This window comes from Salvia hispanica, chromosome 3 (genome assembly GCF_023119035.1).
Source record: "Salvia hispanica cultivar TCC Black 2014 chromosome 3, UniMelb_Shisp_WGS_1.0, whole genome shotgun sequence".
NCBI classification, from domain to species: domain Eukaryota; kingdom Viridiplantae; phylum Streptophyta; class Magnoliopsida; order Lamiales; family Lamiaceae; genus Salvia; species Salvia hispanica.
Window position 1 is genome coordinate 10,304,007 of NC_062967.1, and position 19,343 is coordinate 10,323,349.

The 19,343-nt window shown below is 33.6% G+C and overlaps 4 protein-coding genes across 4 annotated transcripts in view; 3 read left to right on the forward strand and 1 right to left on the reverse strand.

The window, feature by feature from the left end:
- LOC125209245 (protein FAR1-RELATED SEQUENCE 5-like) overlaps positions 1–181 on the forward strand; it is a 2,009-nt gene extending 1,828 nt beyond the window's left edge. Inside the window, exon 4 of the mRNA XM_048108849.1 lies at positions 163–181. Coding sequence (XP_047964806.1) covers positions 163–181 — 19 coding nt within the window. The remainder of the gene's footprint in view (positions 1–162) is intronic.
- A 210-nt stretch (positions 182–391) lies between these two features.
- LOC125214633 (actin-depolymerizing factor 3-like) lies at positions 392–2,983 on the forward strand. Its single transcript, XM_048115737.1, has 3 exons — positions 392–524; positions 2,098–2,357; positions 2,455–2,983. Exons 1-3 carry the CDS (start codon positions 522–524, stop codon positions 2,603–2,605), a joined length of 414 nt encoding a protein of 137 aa, XP_047971694.1. The 5' UTR covers positions 392–521; the 3' UTR covers positions 2,606–2,983.
- A 3,189-nt stretch (positions 2,984–6,172) lies between these two features.
- Positions 6,173–9,866, forward strand: LOC125211912. The gene is made up of 11 exons (XM_048111874.1): positions 6,173–6,429; positions 6,573–6,657; positions 6,996–7,189; positions 7,533–7,615; positions 8,264–8,309; positions 8,408–8,464; positions 8,592–8,646; positions 8,743–8,843; positions 8,960–9,023; positions 9,097–9,230; positions 9,514–9,866. The coding sequence occupies exons 1-11, from the start codon at positions 6,352–6,354 to the stop codon at positions 9,685–9,687; spliced, it is 1,071 nt and encodes a 356-aa protein (XP_047967831.1). The 5' UTR covers positions 6,173–6,351; the 3' UTR covers positions 9,688–9,866.
- A 342-nt stretch (positions 9,867–10,208) lies between these two features.
- Positions 10,209–12,863, reverse strand: LOC125215161 (THO complex subunit 4A). The gene is made up of 5 exons (XM_048116495.1): positions 12,560–12,863; positions 12,269–12,394; positions 11,781–11,849; positions 11,506–11,702; positions 10,209–10,729 (listed from the first exon to the last, which is right to left on the reverse strand). The coding sequence occupies exons 1-5, from the start codon at positions 12,719–12,721 to the stop codon at positions 10,546–10,548; spliced, it is 738 nt and encodes a 245-aa protein (XP_047972452.1). The 5' UTR covers positions 12,722–12,863; the 3' UTR covers positions 10,209–10,545.
- Between the last annotated feature and the right edge of the window lie 6,480 nt (positions 12,864–19,343).

Consider the following 19,343-nt stretch of genomic DNA (forward strand, 5'->3'; position numbering starts at 1 on the left):
GATTAGATCTGAGCCGTCAGATCAGACTCAGTTTTTCCTATTCTTTTAGTCGATTGCTCTTATTCTTTTTCCCCAATTTTTGTAATCACTCTCACTGATATTGGAATAACAAGATTCACTTTCTCTCACAAAAATCTAATTTTCTCTCGTTCTTAATTGTAGATTCAAGCTCAGAAGCTAACATATCCCATTATTTCTAACAATATATTCAATAGATACTAAACCCCAACACCATGAATTGATAAAACGAAATAATTTCTGATAAAAAAAAAGGCATCGGAATAAGAACAAGCTTTGAGAGAATAATCAAACGTAATGTAAATAAATTATGAAGGGTAATTTCGACAATTCAGATTATTCCGCTCTTCAAAAAGCATAATTTATTTATTTTCTGTGGAATATTGTTGTCTGTGAACATATTCATTTCTGGTCTCATCTCCATCCACCCCTTTTCTTTCGCAGCCCTAAAATTTCTCTCTCTAAATTTCGCCCTCGATCTTCTCCGATCATCCCTCGCTACCATGGTAATGATTTCTCTGCTTCCTGTCTCATTACAATTATATCCTTTTTATGTACTTCTGTTACTGTTTTGCGGCTGCGATCTCAATCATTTTTGGTGTTTTAGTTCCGATCTTTAAGGCGCTGTTACCGAATTCAGAACTCTAGTTCAGCTGCCAGCTGAATTCTGATTTATTTTTTCTTTCTCCTGCTTTTCTCCCGCTTTTCTCGTATGGATCGTTAGATCTGATTTGGTGTTACATTATATGAATTGGCTTTAATTTTGCATGATGAAGACTTTATTTTACGCCGATCTTGTATTGTTTATATTAGATCGTAACTGTGACATATTTTTGGTCAAATTGATTTTTATCTAGCTTATTGGCTTGTTTGATGATCGCTGAGATTTGGTTATATGTGGCTAATAAGTAATGGTCATGCCTATGTTTATTGGGGAGAGGATGGATTATATTTTCATATTTGTGATTGGGTTAAGTTAGCTGTTATGTATGTAGATAATTTGTGTTTTGACTGATGATTATTGGTAGGTCGTTGAGCTGAATTGTAGCTATAACTATACTATACACTTTTCAATTTGCAAACTACTACTCCCTCCAGTCCCCAGTAGAAGTCCCATTATCAGTGAACTCCATAGGTTAATGTTTGAGTTCTTTTGGATTGTTTATGTGATGCCGTCAAATCACGTCTCCTTTCGTAATTGTAATTACTACTCCCTCCGTCCCATAAAAATGGAGACTCTTTCTATTTTGGTTAGTTCCATAAAAATAGTTCACTTTTATTTCGTACCATTAGGATCATATTTCAGTCTACGATGTTTGATAACCATGTTGCATAACAAATAAGAATAGTAACACACACACACCCTTTTATCTTTTAATATATCATGAAAACTCTTATTTTTGTTGACATTTGCTTTTGGGTTCCCTTGATTGAGCTAGCTGTACTAGCCTCCAAGTCCTCCAGCTCTCCAATCTTCATAATGGTTTGGTTATTAACATTATACTCCTTGTGTATTATGAATAGGACAACATACATGTAGGGTTATTGACATTTTGACGTTCCATTTAAACATAATTATTGGCCAGCTATCCACTAATGGTTCTTATAAGCAAGCTTTTCTTCACGAGTGTTCTTTTCTTCCTTTCTCTTCTGCATGGATAGTTTAAAATGACTTTCCTCCTCCACTGCCTCCATCTCTCTCCTCCTGTCTCTCACTATCTATAATATTTTAATCATATTACTCTATGCAGTTTTACTAAGTTTTTTTTGTATGGAAAAGGTCAACTAAATGACTACCTGGTCCTATTGGCAAGTCTGGGGGGTAGACTTTGGCTTTGATTGAGACCTAAAGCTTCCAATAGTTTCATGTTCTAACATATATCCTCAACATTGTTTGTAAATACATGATTTCTTGAAAGCTTTTTAAAGGAGAGTGTTGCTGCAAGCCCCATTCTCTCTCTCTCTAACAGAGAGATCCATGATATTGATTGTTTTGAGTGAATAATGAGATGGGTTTTGCGGCCCACTAAATATTGATGCTCTAACTGTTCCAATATCTTACTTCCTTTGTGCTTACAGGCCAATTCAGCATCTGGAATTGCTGTGCATGACGAGTGCAAGCTGAAGTTTATGGAGTTGAAAACCAAGCGATCACACCGTTTCATAGTTTTCAAGATCGAAGAGAAGCAGGTTATCGTGGAGAAGCTTGGAGAACCAGACAAAACTTATGATGACTTTACTGGACACCTTCCTGCTGACGAGTGCAGATATGCAATTTATGACTTTGACTATTTCACCGAAGAGAATGTCCCAAAGAGCAGGATATTCTTCATCGCCTGGTAATTTACCTTTCTGTTGAACATAATGAATCTCCATCTCCATATCTGTTTAAATGTCCTTTTGTAATTATGTGTGCCTTTTACATGTGCTTATAAGGTCCCCCGACACTGCAAAAGTTAGGAGCAAGATGATCTACGCGAGCTCAAAGGACAGGTTCAAGAGGGAGCTAGATGGGATCCAGATTGAGCTGCAAGCAACTGACCCAACTGAGATGGGTCTGGATGTCTTCAAAAGCCGCGCAAATTAAAGGCTTCTAGAGTAGCAGTGGAGTATGATACTAGCTCTATGCTTTGCTCTACAGAATGTTAATAGTTTGTGGAACTATGGTGCTGGCTAAAGCTATAATACCTTTCCTGGTCGAAGCTTATATTCTGTTAGCCATGTCTTTATCTAGAAGAAGCTGTGATTTTTGATCTGTTTTTCTGTGTGGAGTTTATTTCTGGATTTCGTGGGATGGATGACATCTATTGGATTGGTTTTCTGCATTTCAGAAGGAAAAAAAGTATTTGTCCGAGTTTTTCTTGTAACAACTCTCGGTTTATGTTGCCATGAGTGTAAAGTTATCAAACACTTGGTAACAGACTGAGTATTCTTGGTTTGGGGTTATTGATTTCGGTTCAGGTTATCTGTTATTGTTTATCTGTGGTAATCTGCTCGCGTTTTGAGTCGGAGGGCTGCCTCAGGTGGCCCTTTTCCGGTAGTGTTGTGTGTGCCCTAAAAGCCCGGAATCCATTTCTATGAAATGTTGTGCCATCGCCCTTTACTAACTGTAAATTTTGATTAAAAAGATTTGGTATAATTAGTAGTTAGTGATTGGTTAGTTATGTGTTGCTTGATAATATGCTATTTTCAAAACAATACTGATATATCAATGTTAATATTCAACTTGAAAGTGTCGATAAATTAATAAGTCTGTCAATCTCGACCCACCAAGCAAAATTGATGTTATAAGTTGGATATTTTCGACCACGAAGCAAAATCGTTGGTAATGATAAAGGTAAAGTTGATATCTTACACAAATGAATAATAAGTTTGTTTGGTTGAATGAAAATATTGATTATTTTATTGCCTTTTATACACTATATTTTCTGGTATGTTGAACTAACAATTAGGGATATACCCTCCAATCTCCATTTCTCCATAATATCTGATCTTTTATTTTTGAGTGAACTACATAAACGGTACCTGATCTTTCACTTTCGCACGTAAATGGTACCTGATCTTTATTTTATATCGTTTTTGGTACCTATAAATCACATTTTTTGTACCTGATGTAATTTTCTTCCCAAAATGCCCTTTAAACAAATATATTTTCACATTTATGTTACGGAGGGTATGCATAAAATTAGTACCAAAATTGATATCATAATATCTTCTCTCATTCTCCTAATTCTTTATACAATTATTATTAATCAATATTAATATTATTATTTTAATGTTATAAATTAATAATTAATTTATTTTTAATATCATTCAAATATATTTAAATATAATTATATTTAATTATTATTATAATACTAAAAACGGATAGTAATTAATAATTTATTATTTAAATTATGAATCACATAATATTATATAATAATAACAATTATTATTATTATTATTATTATTATTGTTATTATTGTACATTAAATTTGTAACTAATCAATATTGCCTTAATAAAAATTTAACATTGTGAATTGTATTCATAATGATATAAAAGGTTGAATATTTTTGGTTAGGTGTTTCAACCTTAAAATGGGTATAAAATAATTTAATAAAAAAATATTCAATTGATTTAATTACTTTAAATAATTAATTTAATTAGGTATATTTTTTTAATATTATGAATGCAATTAGATGTATATATAAAACACTAAAAAAGAAGAAGGAAGAAGAAACATAAACTAAGGAGAAAAAAGAAAAAAAGATAGGAAGATAAAATACTAAAAAGAAAGAAGAAAATAAAGAAAAAATAAAGAAGAATAAATTAAAGAAGAAAAGGAGAAATGAGAAGGGAAGAAAAAATAATCACATATTTGGTACTATTTAATTGAAATTTCTAAAAATATCCTCAATGAAAAAAAATCACATATTTGGTACCTAGGGTTATTTTTGTCACTGGGTACCAAAAACGATATAAAATAAAGATCAGGTATCATTTACGTGCGAAAGTGAAAGATCAGGTACCGTTTATGTAGTTCACTCTTTATTTTTTTTACTACTAAGATGACATGACCGTGCTATTGAATTTTATTGAAAGTTGTGTTAGGCTACACCGCCCAACTAGCGGGAAAAAAATTCAAATAAAATAAGTCTCATTTGACAATTTAAATAGGTCAACGTAGAACTTATAAAAATTCACTTTTATTGTAGGAAGCTTCATGATCGGAAGTCCAAACGTTGTCTGATCGTTTTGAAAATTTAATTGGAAGTAGAAGATTCGTCAAACTTTATTTTAACCGTAGGAAATCAAATTTGAATGGCTAGATCTTCAGTTATTAATGTTTGAACGTGGTTGTTGCTTCTTGAGATGTTTATTTCATCTATTTTTCAGTTGTGTTGATTATCTAGTGTATTCGTTGTGTTGTTACGGACTAGATATCATTGTAAACTTCTTGGATGTATTCTCTCTTGGTAATATCGAATTTGGTAGACCTGTGTGTCTCGTGGTTTTTATCTCTTTACATTAAAAAAAACTTTCCACATAAAAATATAGGTGTTGTTATTTTCTATTATTATCATGTAACATTTTCATCTCATTGATTAGTCTATATTAGATACTTGTGCTTTTAGCAAATTGGGGAAGATTGTTTGTTCATTGTGCTTAAAATTAGGTCACACCCCCAACAATTTGAGCAGCAAATTTAATATCGTTTGTAATAATATGCTTTAGAGCTATTATTGGGCAAGTAATAGACTAAAAATTACCTTAGTTTTATTCGTCTACCATTTTGTTATAAAAAAAATGAGCTTATTAGATTTAGATTTTTAGCCCATTTAAAAAATTATTACAGATCCCAATTTTGTTTATTTTAATTTCATGAGGAAGGCAGGACGATCATATATAGTGATAAAAAAAACAATGTTAAAAAACTATTACCACAATTAGATCATTTATGTAGAAATAATTGGATCAAATTAGTGAATTTGTCAATAAAGGTTTCTTCTTGTATTTCTTCAAATGTTGAGTCGGAAAAAGAATTGGTTATAGATAGTCGCACGAAATTAAAATTGTGTAGTTATAAATTTGCCATGTTTTTGTTACTGCTTGCTTTTTAAATTCATTGGAATTGAATAGCCTTGTCGGAACGTAAAGTCAAGCTGTCAACTTCCATTTTTTTAAAAAAAAAATCTTTAGCAGCAATCCTCACCTACTCAACGTGCTTAATACGGAGTATGCTACTAGTACAAATATTTTACATAGTTGTGACTCAAGTCACTCAACTAGCAATGTGGTTTTTAATTTTTGTTGATTATTGCGAGATATTTATGTTCTTGTCAACTAAAATGTTGTAATTTGACAAAAAGGCTACTCCAAGCATTTATGTGAAATTAATGATTTGGTAAAATAATTTTTAAATTGCTGGATAATTACTAATTTTGCCAATATAGTATATTAATTTGTAAAACAGGTTGACCTCAATTTATCACTGAAAATAATCTCATTTTCTCTTTCTTAAAACCTTATACTAAATGAAATTATTTTGTTTTTGGATAGATAGAGTATTGATTTGGAGATATTTAAGTAATTTAATTTGAATCAACTGCATCGATTTGACACTATAAATAATGATTGTAAAGCACGCCAAGATCTTTACAGGTGTGTGCATATGAATTTCATAGCTGACTCATCGAAGCAATCTCTCCAACTCTCACACGCCAAATGCTTCGATTCCATAAAGCTTCCCGTCGGTGTATCACTGTGTGATCAATTGCATTACTCGAGCGAGAGAGAGAGCGAGAGGTGTTAAAATTTTCGTATGATCGGCGAGTTTGAAGATTCCGATCAGAATGTCGTCGGCGTTGACTCCTCGCGCAGCTGCTTATCTCGGTGCCGTCGCTCTACAAATTGAGAAGAAGCTCCAACGCGTATGTAGTCGACTCACACATCGACTGAATTTTTCTCTCTCTCGATCTTCTGTTTTTCTCTCTCTCGATCTTCTGTTTTTCTCGTTCGCTAATCGGTAGTTAATTCAGTCATCGTGATAAAGTGCGTGGTGCTTATTCTTCAGGCTTTAGCTTCGGCATCGCAGAGCCGGAACTTGCTGCAGGAGTTGTTCGCCGACATAGCTTTGGAGGTGGATGATCGCGCTAAAGGTATATCTCGCATTTGTTATTTGTCTAATTGATCGGAGTAATTTCATGAAGTAGCTCTCTATAGCCTATAGGTGAATTGTATTTTTCGGAGTTAGGGTGGGAAATAGACGGAGTCAGCTTCAATTATAGCTCTACACATGATCTAGGGAAATTTTGAAATGCTATTCGTGGAGAAAATATTGTAGAAATTTTAGATGTATACCTGCATCAGTTATGCCTATAATACAATTTCAAAGTTCATCTGGTTTAAAATGCTTTTTTAGTCCTTAGGTAGCTGAATAATGCTTATAATTCATGTTTGTTTAGTGATGCTTATTATTTTCTGTTGGTTGGAACAGAGATTATTTTTGAAGAGGAAGGTGTAGTTTATGGTGCAGAAGATAGATATGGTCGTGCATACTGCTTCTACGATGTCCTCGCTGATTATTTTGTAAGCACGCCGAAGAGTGGAGATTCGATAATTGATCTCATAGTACAACTCTGGAGCCAGTCATTTGCATCTAATATATTTTGCCTTTTGTTCTACAAGAGGGTATGAATTTAACTCCTGATTGTCCTTTCCTTTTTTGTAGTGTTTAGATGTATCGGGGTGTATCTATGTTGGGGTTAGTTCTCTGGAAATCCCGCAGTGAGGCTGGGGAGAGGTTTTATAGTAGTATAATTTAGAAGTTCATTTATATGTGAGTGAAAATCAGATATAGATTTGGATAGAGGTAATGTCCGTTCATATGGTAATTATCTTCCTAAATTCCTAGATCAGCTTCCAATAATAAGTGACTTCATAACTTCTAATTATTTGTTGAAGCTAACTTGATCATCAAATATTTCCATTTTTCAGTTTCACCGATATTTATAGCTATGCTCCTCATTTGCAGATGTTTGAGGTTCGGTTTGATAATCTTGATGTCATACTGCGTTACTCATCTGCTCTAGTCCAAGGTGCTAAAAATGTCTTCTGGTAAAAATCTTGCCCTTTACTTGTATGAGAAATTTAGTCCCATAAGCTTCTTTATAGAGAAAAGGTCGGTGGGGTAATTACCAAAAACTGTTAAGTATGCTGTTTTCGTATCAACCAATCCTCACTCTTTTTAGTACTACAATCTTACTTTCGTGTGGAACACAAGCTGGTTATATTCAATTCCATGTAAAAGAAAGGAACATGATTAGAGAAGTCTGGAACTTACTTTTCTTGTGGATTGTTGCCATTTATTGTATCAACCCATACATTTCTTGCTGGTTGTCCTGCATGGTGGCTGTACGAAGAAAATATAACTTTGAACAGCCAGTGGATGCCGCATAAAATCTTTCAATTGCCAAATTTGTTGTTTCTTAGGTAACAATCCCGTAGGGACGTGCATTTGGTTTTCTAGCACTTGGAATGGATAAATGGACAAAAGAGGGAAATAATATTTGTACATTTAATAAAGAAGGTATTATGCCCTGGATGTCTCACATGTGAAGTTTCAGGAGAAAGGATCACACTTATAATTTCTAAAAAATTGTAATTATGTGTATCCATGTGTGTGCATATGTATATGATTTATTCTTAAGAAGATGTTTCTAAGTGAAATTTCCTTATCATGGAATTTGTAATTCGTACTTGCAGGACTGACGTTCATACGAATGCAAGGCGCTTCTCAAGTCTCTTTATTGTGAGATTTTTTACCTAAGAAACTAAATAACATGTCATTTGGTTCATAATATACGATTAGTTGTTATCTAATACGCTTCCTTCTTTTGATTTTTGTAGTATCTTCTTGAAGAAGTTGCTTTCCGTCCAGAGAGATTAAAGACGATCTCCCCACAGGTATAGCATTTGTTTTCTCTGTTATTATGTAATTCCTTGTAGGCGTCCCAAACCTTGATCTTATCTTTTTAACCATTAAGTTATAATACTTCATAAATAACTTCTGCTGTTAAAAATTTCTTGACAGGCTCAAAGAGACCTTTTTCTTCTTCTCTCAAGATTCCTATTTTTCTATGACACAGGTAAATCCATTTATTTTTGTATTGTTTGAACTTAGATACATACCAGTCTTCCAATTCGATTGTACTTCTAAGAACTGCCCTCTTCCCTCTTTGCAGATGATCGACTTGAAATATTTTTGAAGCAATTTCCAGATTTTCCAAATGCCATTTTAGTTGGTGGTGCACCAGACATATTTGTCAGTGAACTAGCTAATCAGGTATGTAAAAAGATCATGAGATAAAAGACGTTTGATTGTTGTCTTCATTATCATAAATTTTTTTCCTATTTTCAGTCTTGCTTTATCTAATCTGTTATTCTTCATTCTGTTGCCAGCTTCAGGAATTGAAGGTAGAACCGGTTCTTCTTCATTACTTATCTCGTGTAAAAGTTCTTCAAGGTATTGTCTCATCTACCTTCTCTCTCTAGCGCGCACACATTGATTTTTGGATATCTGACTAATATCTGTACAGGCCTAGAAATAAGAGTAGCAACAAGTAGAAGATTAAAAACATGCTTATATAGTTTCACATCCCCTGGTGGTCCCATGTACCCGACAAGAGATGTTCGTCATGCAGCATGGGATGCTTTAGACTTTCTTTTCCCTGTAAGCCACTATATTTCACATGTTTACTATGATAGCTACAATAGCCATGTGTTTCTACTCTTAATTGCAGTTTTGAATATAACACTCTTTTCATTAAGTATCTGGATATACTCTCACCATTTTAATGATTGAATTAGTTCATGGAAGTGAGGCTATATGAGCTGAATGTGTGAAAAATGGAAGAGAGAACTGATATATTATAAAGACAACAAACAATGAACCCTTGTTAACTTTACAAATTTGATACTCAAGAAGTGCGAAATTGTTTCGTATTGTTTTGCAGGTTGGGAAATATCCTAGACACATAATCAGTCTCTTCTTTCAACTACTTTATCCATGGTACTGGCCTTCTACTTGTTGGAACTTGATACGTTCTTGTGTAAGAGCTATCCTATATTATGTGTTGATGTTGTTATTCTCCTCCTGGGAAAGACTGACCAAATTGAAACCGTCATAGGTGTCGATAACTAGTTGTGAAAGGAATATAGAGAGGGTTGTGCGAGTCTAATTCTAATGTTGGACCCTGCCTAATGTAATGGCATTGAATGCTGTGTTGTGCAATATGTAATAATAAATGTAACTCAATTATGTAGCACTCGCAAACTCTGGCAATATTATAAAGACTTCATTCACATATTCGGCTACAACTCAAACATCAAGACAAATATGCACACAAATCTCATGCAATGTATGATTATTAATACTAGTATTTAATGTGGATTGGATATTCTACAACTAAATACTAGTACTACCTAATTAGCATCACATCAAATGAATCAATTGATCTGCACAAACAAGATCAATATCCATACTTCTCTAAAATACTGTTACCAACATATTCATATTAAATCCACGTTAAATCCAATGTATGACTAATAACCCACGTTAAATCCACATTTAAGCAACATATAAACGCACCCTTGCTAATAACCCACAAACTCATACACCCCTAAACAGTGAAAATGGAAACACAGAGGCTGGGAGCTTCAACACAACATGTGTAAAGATAAATGAATATACACCCTTCATGATACAACTACTGGGAACGTAGTGAAGACTCGACCAATAGTCCTGGTCCACAGTATAAGCAGACAGCGGAGAACAACAGCAACGGCGAAAGTAAATTACACACTTATCTCTTTAACCATGTAAAAAGATACAGTGAATGGAATAAAACAAGTTTCCTCACTGTCTCTACTTTAGATATCTGCCTTCTTTAAAAGTGCTAATATAGGTCGACATAGAAACTTCGTTGAACTTCAAGTACCAAACAGGCAGGGTGAATGTTAATCCAGCAATTATGCCAAAGGAAGGATTAGTTTGTCTGCATTGCATCTGCATGGTACTTCTCTAGATCAGCATCAAGATCTTCAGCAGATACCTTCTCACCACCGCGGCCCCCTCTTCCCTGTCCACTTCCTTGTCCGCGACCTCTTCCAAATCCACGACCTCCTCCTCTTCCACCCCGTGGCCTTCCAAAACCACCTCTCCCTTGTCCACTGCATATGGAAAGTAAGATAATTTAGATAAAAACAACCGAGATAGTAATGGAGTCTTATTCATTTAACTACAACATCTTTCATCTCCGAGGATTTCATCCTAGATGGAAGCAGAGTTATAGAAGTGTAACAAACTTATTTCCATTTTCAAACGGACATGGTTGCTTATTCAATATTTTCAATAAGTTCCTGAAACTTATGTACATCAGTGACTTAGCTTAGTTTCCTAGTAAAAACCTGCTTTCAGAAGCATCAATTACTCTTAGTTCTTAATGTACTAGTAGAGGTAGCAAGCTAGTCACATATTATCAGAAAATAATATGAACACCTAGAACAATATTAAAAGAAAACAGCAACTCAATGAATACACTTTTTAATCAAAGATACCCAACTAGTTACCTCAAATGACAAGTGCCAGAGTAATTATCTAAACATTAGTTCTCTCAACTCATTCCTTTTCAGTCTAATATTCTAGCAATCAAGCAGAAGAACAATTCTATTACGCAAGAAATGGTTAACCCTAATCCAGCAGTCCATGTCATGTTACATGTTTCTTCATCCAAGTTAAAGACTGGAAACACCAAAAACAGATGAAGGAACAGTGGAGCACCCTATTGATTCACTTTCAAGATGGCAATTCCAAGAGCCCAAGAAAAGGAAAATTTACATATGAGCTATCTAAAGTATATCATATCAATCGAGACCCTTAATAAAGAAAGTAATTTTAAAATGCCAAAATACTAAATCACTCATCGAGCCAGGAATAGGATACAGACCTTCGAGGAGCTACATTTGAATCGCCAAAAGCACCAGCAGAAGGAAAAGCTCCAGCACCAGCACCAGCGCCAGGAGTAGTAATGTTTGTTCCAACAAGTTCTAGTTTCATTGGTTTACCATCAAGCTGGACATTATTATACCTCTTTATAGCAGCCATGGCATCTTGTCGTCTTGAAAAGACTACTTCAGCAGTACCCTGCAAATAAACATTACTCCTAAACCGTTCCAAGACACAAAACTACAGAACAAGCAAGAAATGATCAAATTCAGCTACCTTCGATCGTCCACTCCTATCATAGTGTACAACATTTCTTTTCAGGTCTCCAACCTCCGAAAACAGCTCCTATTATTGCATAAATATCCTTATGAGTTCAAATGTAAAGCACCTTTCAACAGTATTATAAACTCAGAACGAATTTTGGGTGCCTTCCTCAGTATCTTAATCATGTCAATATATAAAATTTCAGCGCGAGTAACCTCATGACTAACAGTTCTATTACCATCATCATAATTTGCATAAAACAAACTATGTACTGTAGAATATAATGTCTTGAAACAATTCTCTGCATTTTGTCATATTATCATTGCCTACTAACTACAGTACCACAGGATGCAAGGAAACAAGTAGAAATGGCTGGTTAAAGTTAAAAGACCTTCGGTAGATACTAAACCCCTCCACCATGAATTGAAATAATTAGTGATATTAACAAGTGATCAGGAAACATATGGGCATTGAAAAAGAAGAAGCTTTGCGAGAAACACCTTAATATCCTCATTCGATACCCCATAGTCCAAATTGGAAATATACAACTTCGTCCCTGTCTCTATACTGGAAGATCGACCGCCACCAGCTGCGAACATGTCATGGCCCCACGCCGTCTCAGGAGCCTACATCACAAACACGATTCATCACTAAATTTGTATAACACCACAATGCGGCCATACGTGTGCAGAAACAACAAGCTAGCAGTTCCCTCCTCCTCAAATTAGGTCTTGGAGTGAAAAAAGCGACAAATTGAAGAGCGAGTTGAGAGAAAACGAAGGCGATCTGACCTTGGGAGCGGAATAGGGGGTGACGCGATTGGCGAAACGGTTGTTGGGGCGGCGCGCGGGGCCAGGGCCGGCGGCGCGGGCTCTACCGCCGCGGGTGGCGCCGGACTTCTTGTTGTTCTTAATAAGATCGTCGAGAGACATGTCGAGTGCAGCGCCTGACATCTTGGGATTGGAGAGAGGAGGATCTGAAGAAGCTGCTGATAAAATTAGGGTTGTGAAGCGGGAGGAGTTGAAATGGGTGGGGTTTGGAGAGAGAGATACCGGATGTAGTGAGAGAAAGTGACCAAGCAGGAGCTATTTTTTCAACTTACTTTCTAAATCTTTTTTTATACTGCTCACTTTCCAACTTAAATCTCTCTATGTTTACGTATTTCCAATCAGATCCTTCTACTTTATGCTTATTCCTTACGAGTGCGGAGTTTCCATTTTAAGGACTGTGAAGGTTTTAAGAATTAGATTTATAGCATATCATATGTACTTCAACCAAAAAAGCGTATCATAGCCTAATTTAAACTAGGGGCCAAAATATCTGAAAATAAAAAATTCAATCTGAATTAAATCATAATTTAAAATTTGGTTTTGTTCTGATTAGATTGAATTATTTAAAAATTTTGATGTTCGGATTAGATATTCAAAATTCGAAATATATTTATACATATTATGTATATACATATTAAATCTTTATTATTATTACAGATTTTGGCATTGGATTTTCAGATTTTCTTATCCTTGGAATACTCAATAGCATATTTTATCAATATATCACATCATTAAAAATAAGAGTAATGTTACGCGGCCATAATGTGGCTGGCCACATGGTGGCAATTTTGTAAATAATGGAAAATATAATAATAATTAAATAATGGTTTTTGATAGTGCGTACGTCCTTTTACATAATCACCCTTTTCCACCACTCTACCAAATACTACCCCTACGGCTACAACTCTTTCCCTAAAATAGTATCGGATCCTTAAAGCCATGAAAAAGTAATTATTAAACACAAATGATTTCAAAATTAAATCTTAATATCGTGACATTTATAATGTAACTTCAAAACTTAATTCACCTAATGAATAAATTAAAAGTACATACAAATAAAACAATAAATATGATATTGTACTAATCATATGAACTTTATAAATTATAATTTTAAAAAATTAAATGTGATAGAATAATAATTATTATTATTGTTTATTAATGTTTTTGTTATTGTCGTATTATAGACTTTATTACAGTGTCATATATAATATTATTTTTAAATTTTATCATTACCTTCAAATTTTAACACTATATTTTACTTTATATCACTATATTTATATTAATTTATTATATTTTATTAGTATTATTATTTAATTAACAATGTAAAACACGACACTACACTATGACATGTACGGTAAAAATAATATATATATATATAGGGGTGCTTTAGGCTCCTTTGCACGCTAAGTGTCTTATTTCATACTTAATCTCAACCCTTCGATCCTTGAATTGGATGGTTGTGATCAATGCATTATTAGTCTATAATATTGCATTATTAGCCGCTGTGCATTATTAGAATGAAAATGTGCATTATTAGTCTATAATGTTGCATTATTAGCCGTTGTGCATTATTAGAATGAAAATGTGCATTATTAAATGACACGTGACATTAATCTAACCGTCAGATGACAAAATCGTGGGGCTAGGATTAAGAAGGAAAAAGGACAAAAGATATGAAAAGTATTTGAATACATCCCTATATATATATATATATAGGGTCCTTACAGCATCTTAGCGTAAAACACAGCACAAATCACAGCCCTTGGATCATTAGATTGGATGGCTGTGATTTGTTACATTATGATACTAAAAATCTACATTATTAGGCGAGGTACATTATTAGACTAGAAATGTACATTGTAAGACTAAAACTGTACATTTCTAAACTAAAATGCTACATTATTATCCGAGCTACATTATTAGTCTAAAATTCTACATTATTAGATGACACGTGGCATTAATCTAACCATTAGATCATATGATCCAATGGACTGCAAGTGTTTTGAGTTTTACTTATACTTAGCGTTCTGACCTGAATACATCCCTATATATATATATATATATATATATATATATATATAGGGTGCCACTAGGGTGCCACCATAGATAGGATAACACCATACCACCAATATAGTCCGTTAGATCTCATCTATGGGCGCTTAGGATTAAGTTTCGTGAAAAAACACGGGTTTGCAGTCTACTATATTAGATATTGCAGTCTCACTTGTATTAGATATTGCAGTTGTGGTAAACTGCAATATTGTTGTGGTAAGACTGCAATATTCAATGAATAGCACTGCAATCTGGTAACGTAAAATTAGAAATTGCCTATTTTACCCCTCCGTGTTTTTACACGTAAAGCATGACAAACACACGATTTTCAGATCCAATGGCCTAAAATGGTGGTATGGTGTTATAATAAAGAGGGTTGTCATCTTAGTACATTCCTATATATATATATATATATATATATATATATATATATATATATATATATGGGTGCACTATGGTGCCACCATAGATAGGATAACACCATATCACCAATATAGTCCGTTAGATCTCATCTATGGACGCCTAGGATTAAGTTTCGTGAAAAAACACGGGTTTGCAATCTACTGTATTAGATATTGCAGTCTACTATATTAGATATTGCAATATTGTCGTGGTAAGACTGCAATATTCAATGAACAGCACTGCAATCTGGTAACGTAAAATTAGAAATTTCCTATTTTACCCTCCGTGTTTTTACACGTGGCAGCATGACAAGCATACGATTTTCAGATCCAATGGCCTAAAATGGTGGTATGGTGTTATAATAAAGAGGGTTGTCATCTTAATACATCCATATATATATATATATAGGGGTGCGTTATAATGATAACCCCAATTTGTGTGATAACCCTATAACTAAATCTCCACCACACATTTTTAAAATATGTGGTCTAGATTTAATCTAACAAAACTATCATTTTATCAAATAAAACTATCATTTTCGAATATATTAAGGGCAAAATTGTCATTTCATTTTAAAATTTGGTGGGAAAGAAGAAAACTTGACTCAAACGCTCCATTCAATTTCTCTCACACTCAAACCCTGCATTCAATTTCTCTCACACTAAAACCCTCTGAATCGCGTTTCAAACCCTACGAATCGAAGGAAAAATCATCAAAATTCTGGAATATGTCGAAGGAAAACGCTCGAGCATCATCGAAGAAAGGTTGGATGAAGTTTATTACTTATTTCACTTTTGATTTTGCTCGATTTATCATTTTGCTGGAGATTTTCTCGATTTTTTTTAGATTCTGTAGTTTTTTAGTGTAGATATTTCTTATATTTATACAATATCGTTCATGCATGACAATATTGAGAACAATCTATATATTTAGATTTACATTTTGCTGTGTGTGCTGCTGGTGTGTGTTTTTCTGTGTTTGTGTATGTGTTTTGCTTTGTTTATGTGTGTTTTGCTGTGTGTGTGTGTGTGTTTGGATGATCTGTTTAAATGTAGAAATTGTGTTTTTGCTTGATAAAATGATACTTTGGGTGCATAAAATGATAGTTTCTGAATAGTGTTTTGTTCTACTTAAGTGACAAGTTATGCCCTCTCTGCTTTTTTGAACTCATTGAAATTTAGAAAATGATAGTTTCAGAAGATAAAATGATAATTGCCCTTGATAAAATGATAGTTTCAGATTATAAAATGATAGTTTCATGGGATAAAATGATACTTTATGTTTGTGTGTGTGTGTCCTGATGCTACTGCTGTTGTGTTTGTGTGTGTTGTTGTGTGTCTCTGTGTTTTTGTGTGTGTGTGTGTTGCTATGTGTTTGGATGATCTGTTTAAATGTAGAAATTGTGTTTTTGCTTGATAAAATGATACTTTGGGTGCATAAAATGATAGTTTCTGAAAATGATAAAATGATACTTTGTGAATAGTGTTTTGTTCTACTTAAGTGACAAGTTATGCCCTCTCTGCTTTTTTGAACTCATTGAAATTTAGAAAATGATAGTTTCAGAAGATAAAATGATAATTGCCCTTGATAAAATGATAGTTTCAGATTATAAAATGATAGTTTCAGATTAGAAAATGATAGTTTCAGAAGATAAAATGATAATTGCCCTTGATAAAATGATAGTTTCAGATTATAAAATGATAGTTTCAGATTATAAAATGATAGTTTCATGAGATAAAATGATACTTTGACTTTATATAATTACATAAACTGTTTAACACACTGGAATCTTTTGTTTATTAGGAAAGAACATTCGTGATGTTGATGATGATGAACATAGAACATTAGCAGAAGAAGTAGAACATATAAAAAATAAGAAGAAAAGAAAGAATGATGATGCAACTGATGGTAAGACAACTTCAAAGAAGGGCAAGGAAAAAGTTGTTGAAGATATTACAGTCATTAAGACAGCAACTTTGGCAGGAAGAAGGAATACTGACTTCTTCGTTGACATGCTTCAATCTCTAAACAAGAATCAAAGAAGAGCTGTTCGAGAGATTGGGTTTGGCGCACTCCTAAACTTCAATATAAGAAGTTTCCCAAGAGCATTGGCGTATTATCTGATCTACAACTTTAACCATAAAAGTTCATCAATTGAGTTGAACAGTGGGGAATCACTGTTTTTAGATGATGAAGATGTTCACATAACTCTTGGGTTCCCGATTGGATCTTTACCTATCAATAAAACCAAATTTCAGAAAAATATCCACATCAAAACTGAAATTGCTAGATTCTGTAAAGGTGGAGAGAAAAAAATGGTGCCAAAGTATGTTGTAGAGCAGATGGAGAGAGACAAAGAAGGTGGTGAGTTGTTTAAATGGACTTTTATGGTTCTCATGGAGTATGCCTTGATTAACACTCCTGCTGATGGAAATATGAGGCCAAAAATTTTAGATTACATAGCTGATGTTGAGAAGATCAAACAATACAATTGGTGTAGCTATGTCATATCTAGATTGCATGAAACACAAAAGAGGTGGAAAAAAAACACAGCAAAGATATTTACCGGGCCAGTTATCTTTGTAGTGGTAAGAATATATTTGTTTTCCATTGTCTATGAATCTATTTACAGAAAAACTAATATTTAGTTTTTGTTTAATGTAGGCTTGTTACGTGGACAGGATTGTCTTTGAAAAAAAAATGGTGCCAAGATGTTATCCAACAGTTAAAGGATGGACTGCCGAACTGTTGAAAGAAAGACAAAGAGCAGAAATGGAGAATTCAGCTTTTGGTCTAGGTCATAAGTATGACCGATATAAAAAGAAGCCACATGAAGAAAATGATGAAGATGACGAAGATGATGAATCTCAAGATGTAGAAGGTTTGAAGACAAATGATCATGATGAAGTGGGGACAACCAGTGAATGGGAGAATTTCATAAATGAATGGAAGGGAGCTGCAAAGGATGTTAAAGCCTCAATGTTGAAGATTGTTGATGTCCTTGAAGCAGCGCCGGATAAACTCAGGAATCTCAATAGCTTTAAGATAATCTGTGATACAACAAGAAATGCAATGGGATTGAGAGAGGAAGGTGTGCAGCATGTTATAGAAAGTCAGAATACAATGACACAGGCTATAAACAATGATGAAACTGATGATCCTGAATGGATTGATATCATGATTGAGTTAACTAAAGCTGCTGAGAGGACATATATACTGAAAAATAGGAATGAGTTCCCTACCTTCACTCTGATACCTGAATGTGACGACAGTCCTAATGAGAATCAAGAATTTAATCGGGAAAAGCAGCTCGAAAAGAAAAGGAAAAAGTTTCAGAGAAAGAAGTTCAGAATGAAGAATATGAGGTAACTTTTAAAAATGATAGTTTAAGTACATAAAATGATTGTTTATATGGTTAAAATGATATAGGTTTAATGATGTTTTTTGGTGGTTCTGTTTTATTTGAAAACTGATACTTTTGCATCATAAAATGATAGTTTAAGCGGATAAAATGATACTTTTGTTTCATAATGATAGTTTTAGCTGATAAAATGATACTTTTGGCTGATAAAATGATAGTCATAGCTGATAAAATGATACTTTTGGCTGATAAAATGATAGTCATAGCTGATAAAATGATAGTCATAGGTGATAAAATGATACTTCTGAATTATATAATGACAAAATGATACTTGCAGCAGATAAAATGATACTTTTGGCTGATAAAATGATAGTCATAGCTGATAAATATAATTCATTTTTATGTTATATTCTGAAGGTATTGCATGATTTTTGAGTTTTCGATTTTTATGTCATAGCTGATAAAATGATAGTTACTATTGGTAAAATAATATCTCTTCTGTCAAAAATAATTTATATTTTTTTAAATGAAAGCTTGACAGAGTTGATAACATAATATCCACTGTCATGGAGGATATAAATGGTGAATCAGGAGATGATGAAGTTTTAAAACAGAGAGAAGAAAATTTGAATAAGGACAAAGGGAAGAAGATGGTTTCTCCAGAACCTCCAGTCGAAAAGGAGAAAGTGGTCAGAACAACAAAGAAAATTGTTGAAGCAATGTGCTCTCCCTACAATGTCAGAGCAGTAAATCTGAAAGGAAAGCTGAATAAAGAAGAGAGAGATATAATGTACTGGTTGATGACACATGAAGAAAGTGAATAGTAAGTTTTGAATTACATAATTATATTCTTATTCAGTTCTTTTAACTAACATTAAATATGAATTTGAAATCAGTTATGAGGTAGTTTATGAGAACGACAAGATCACA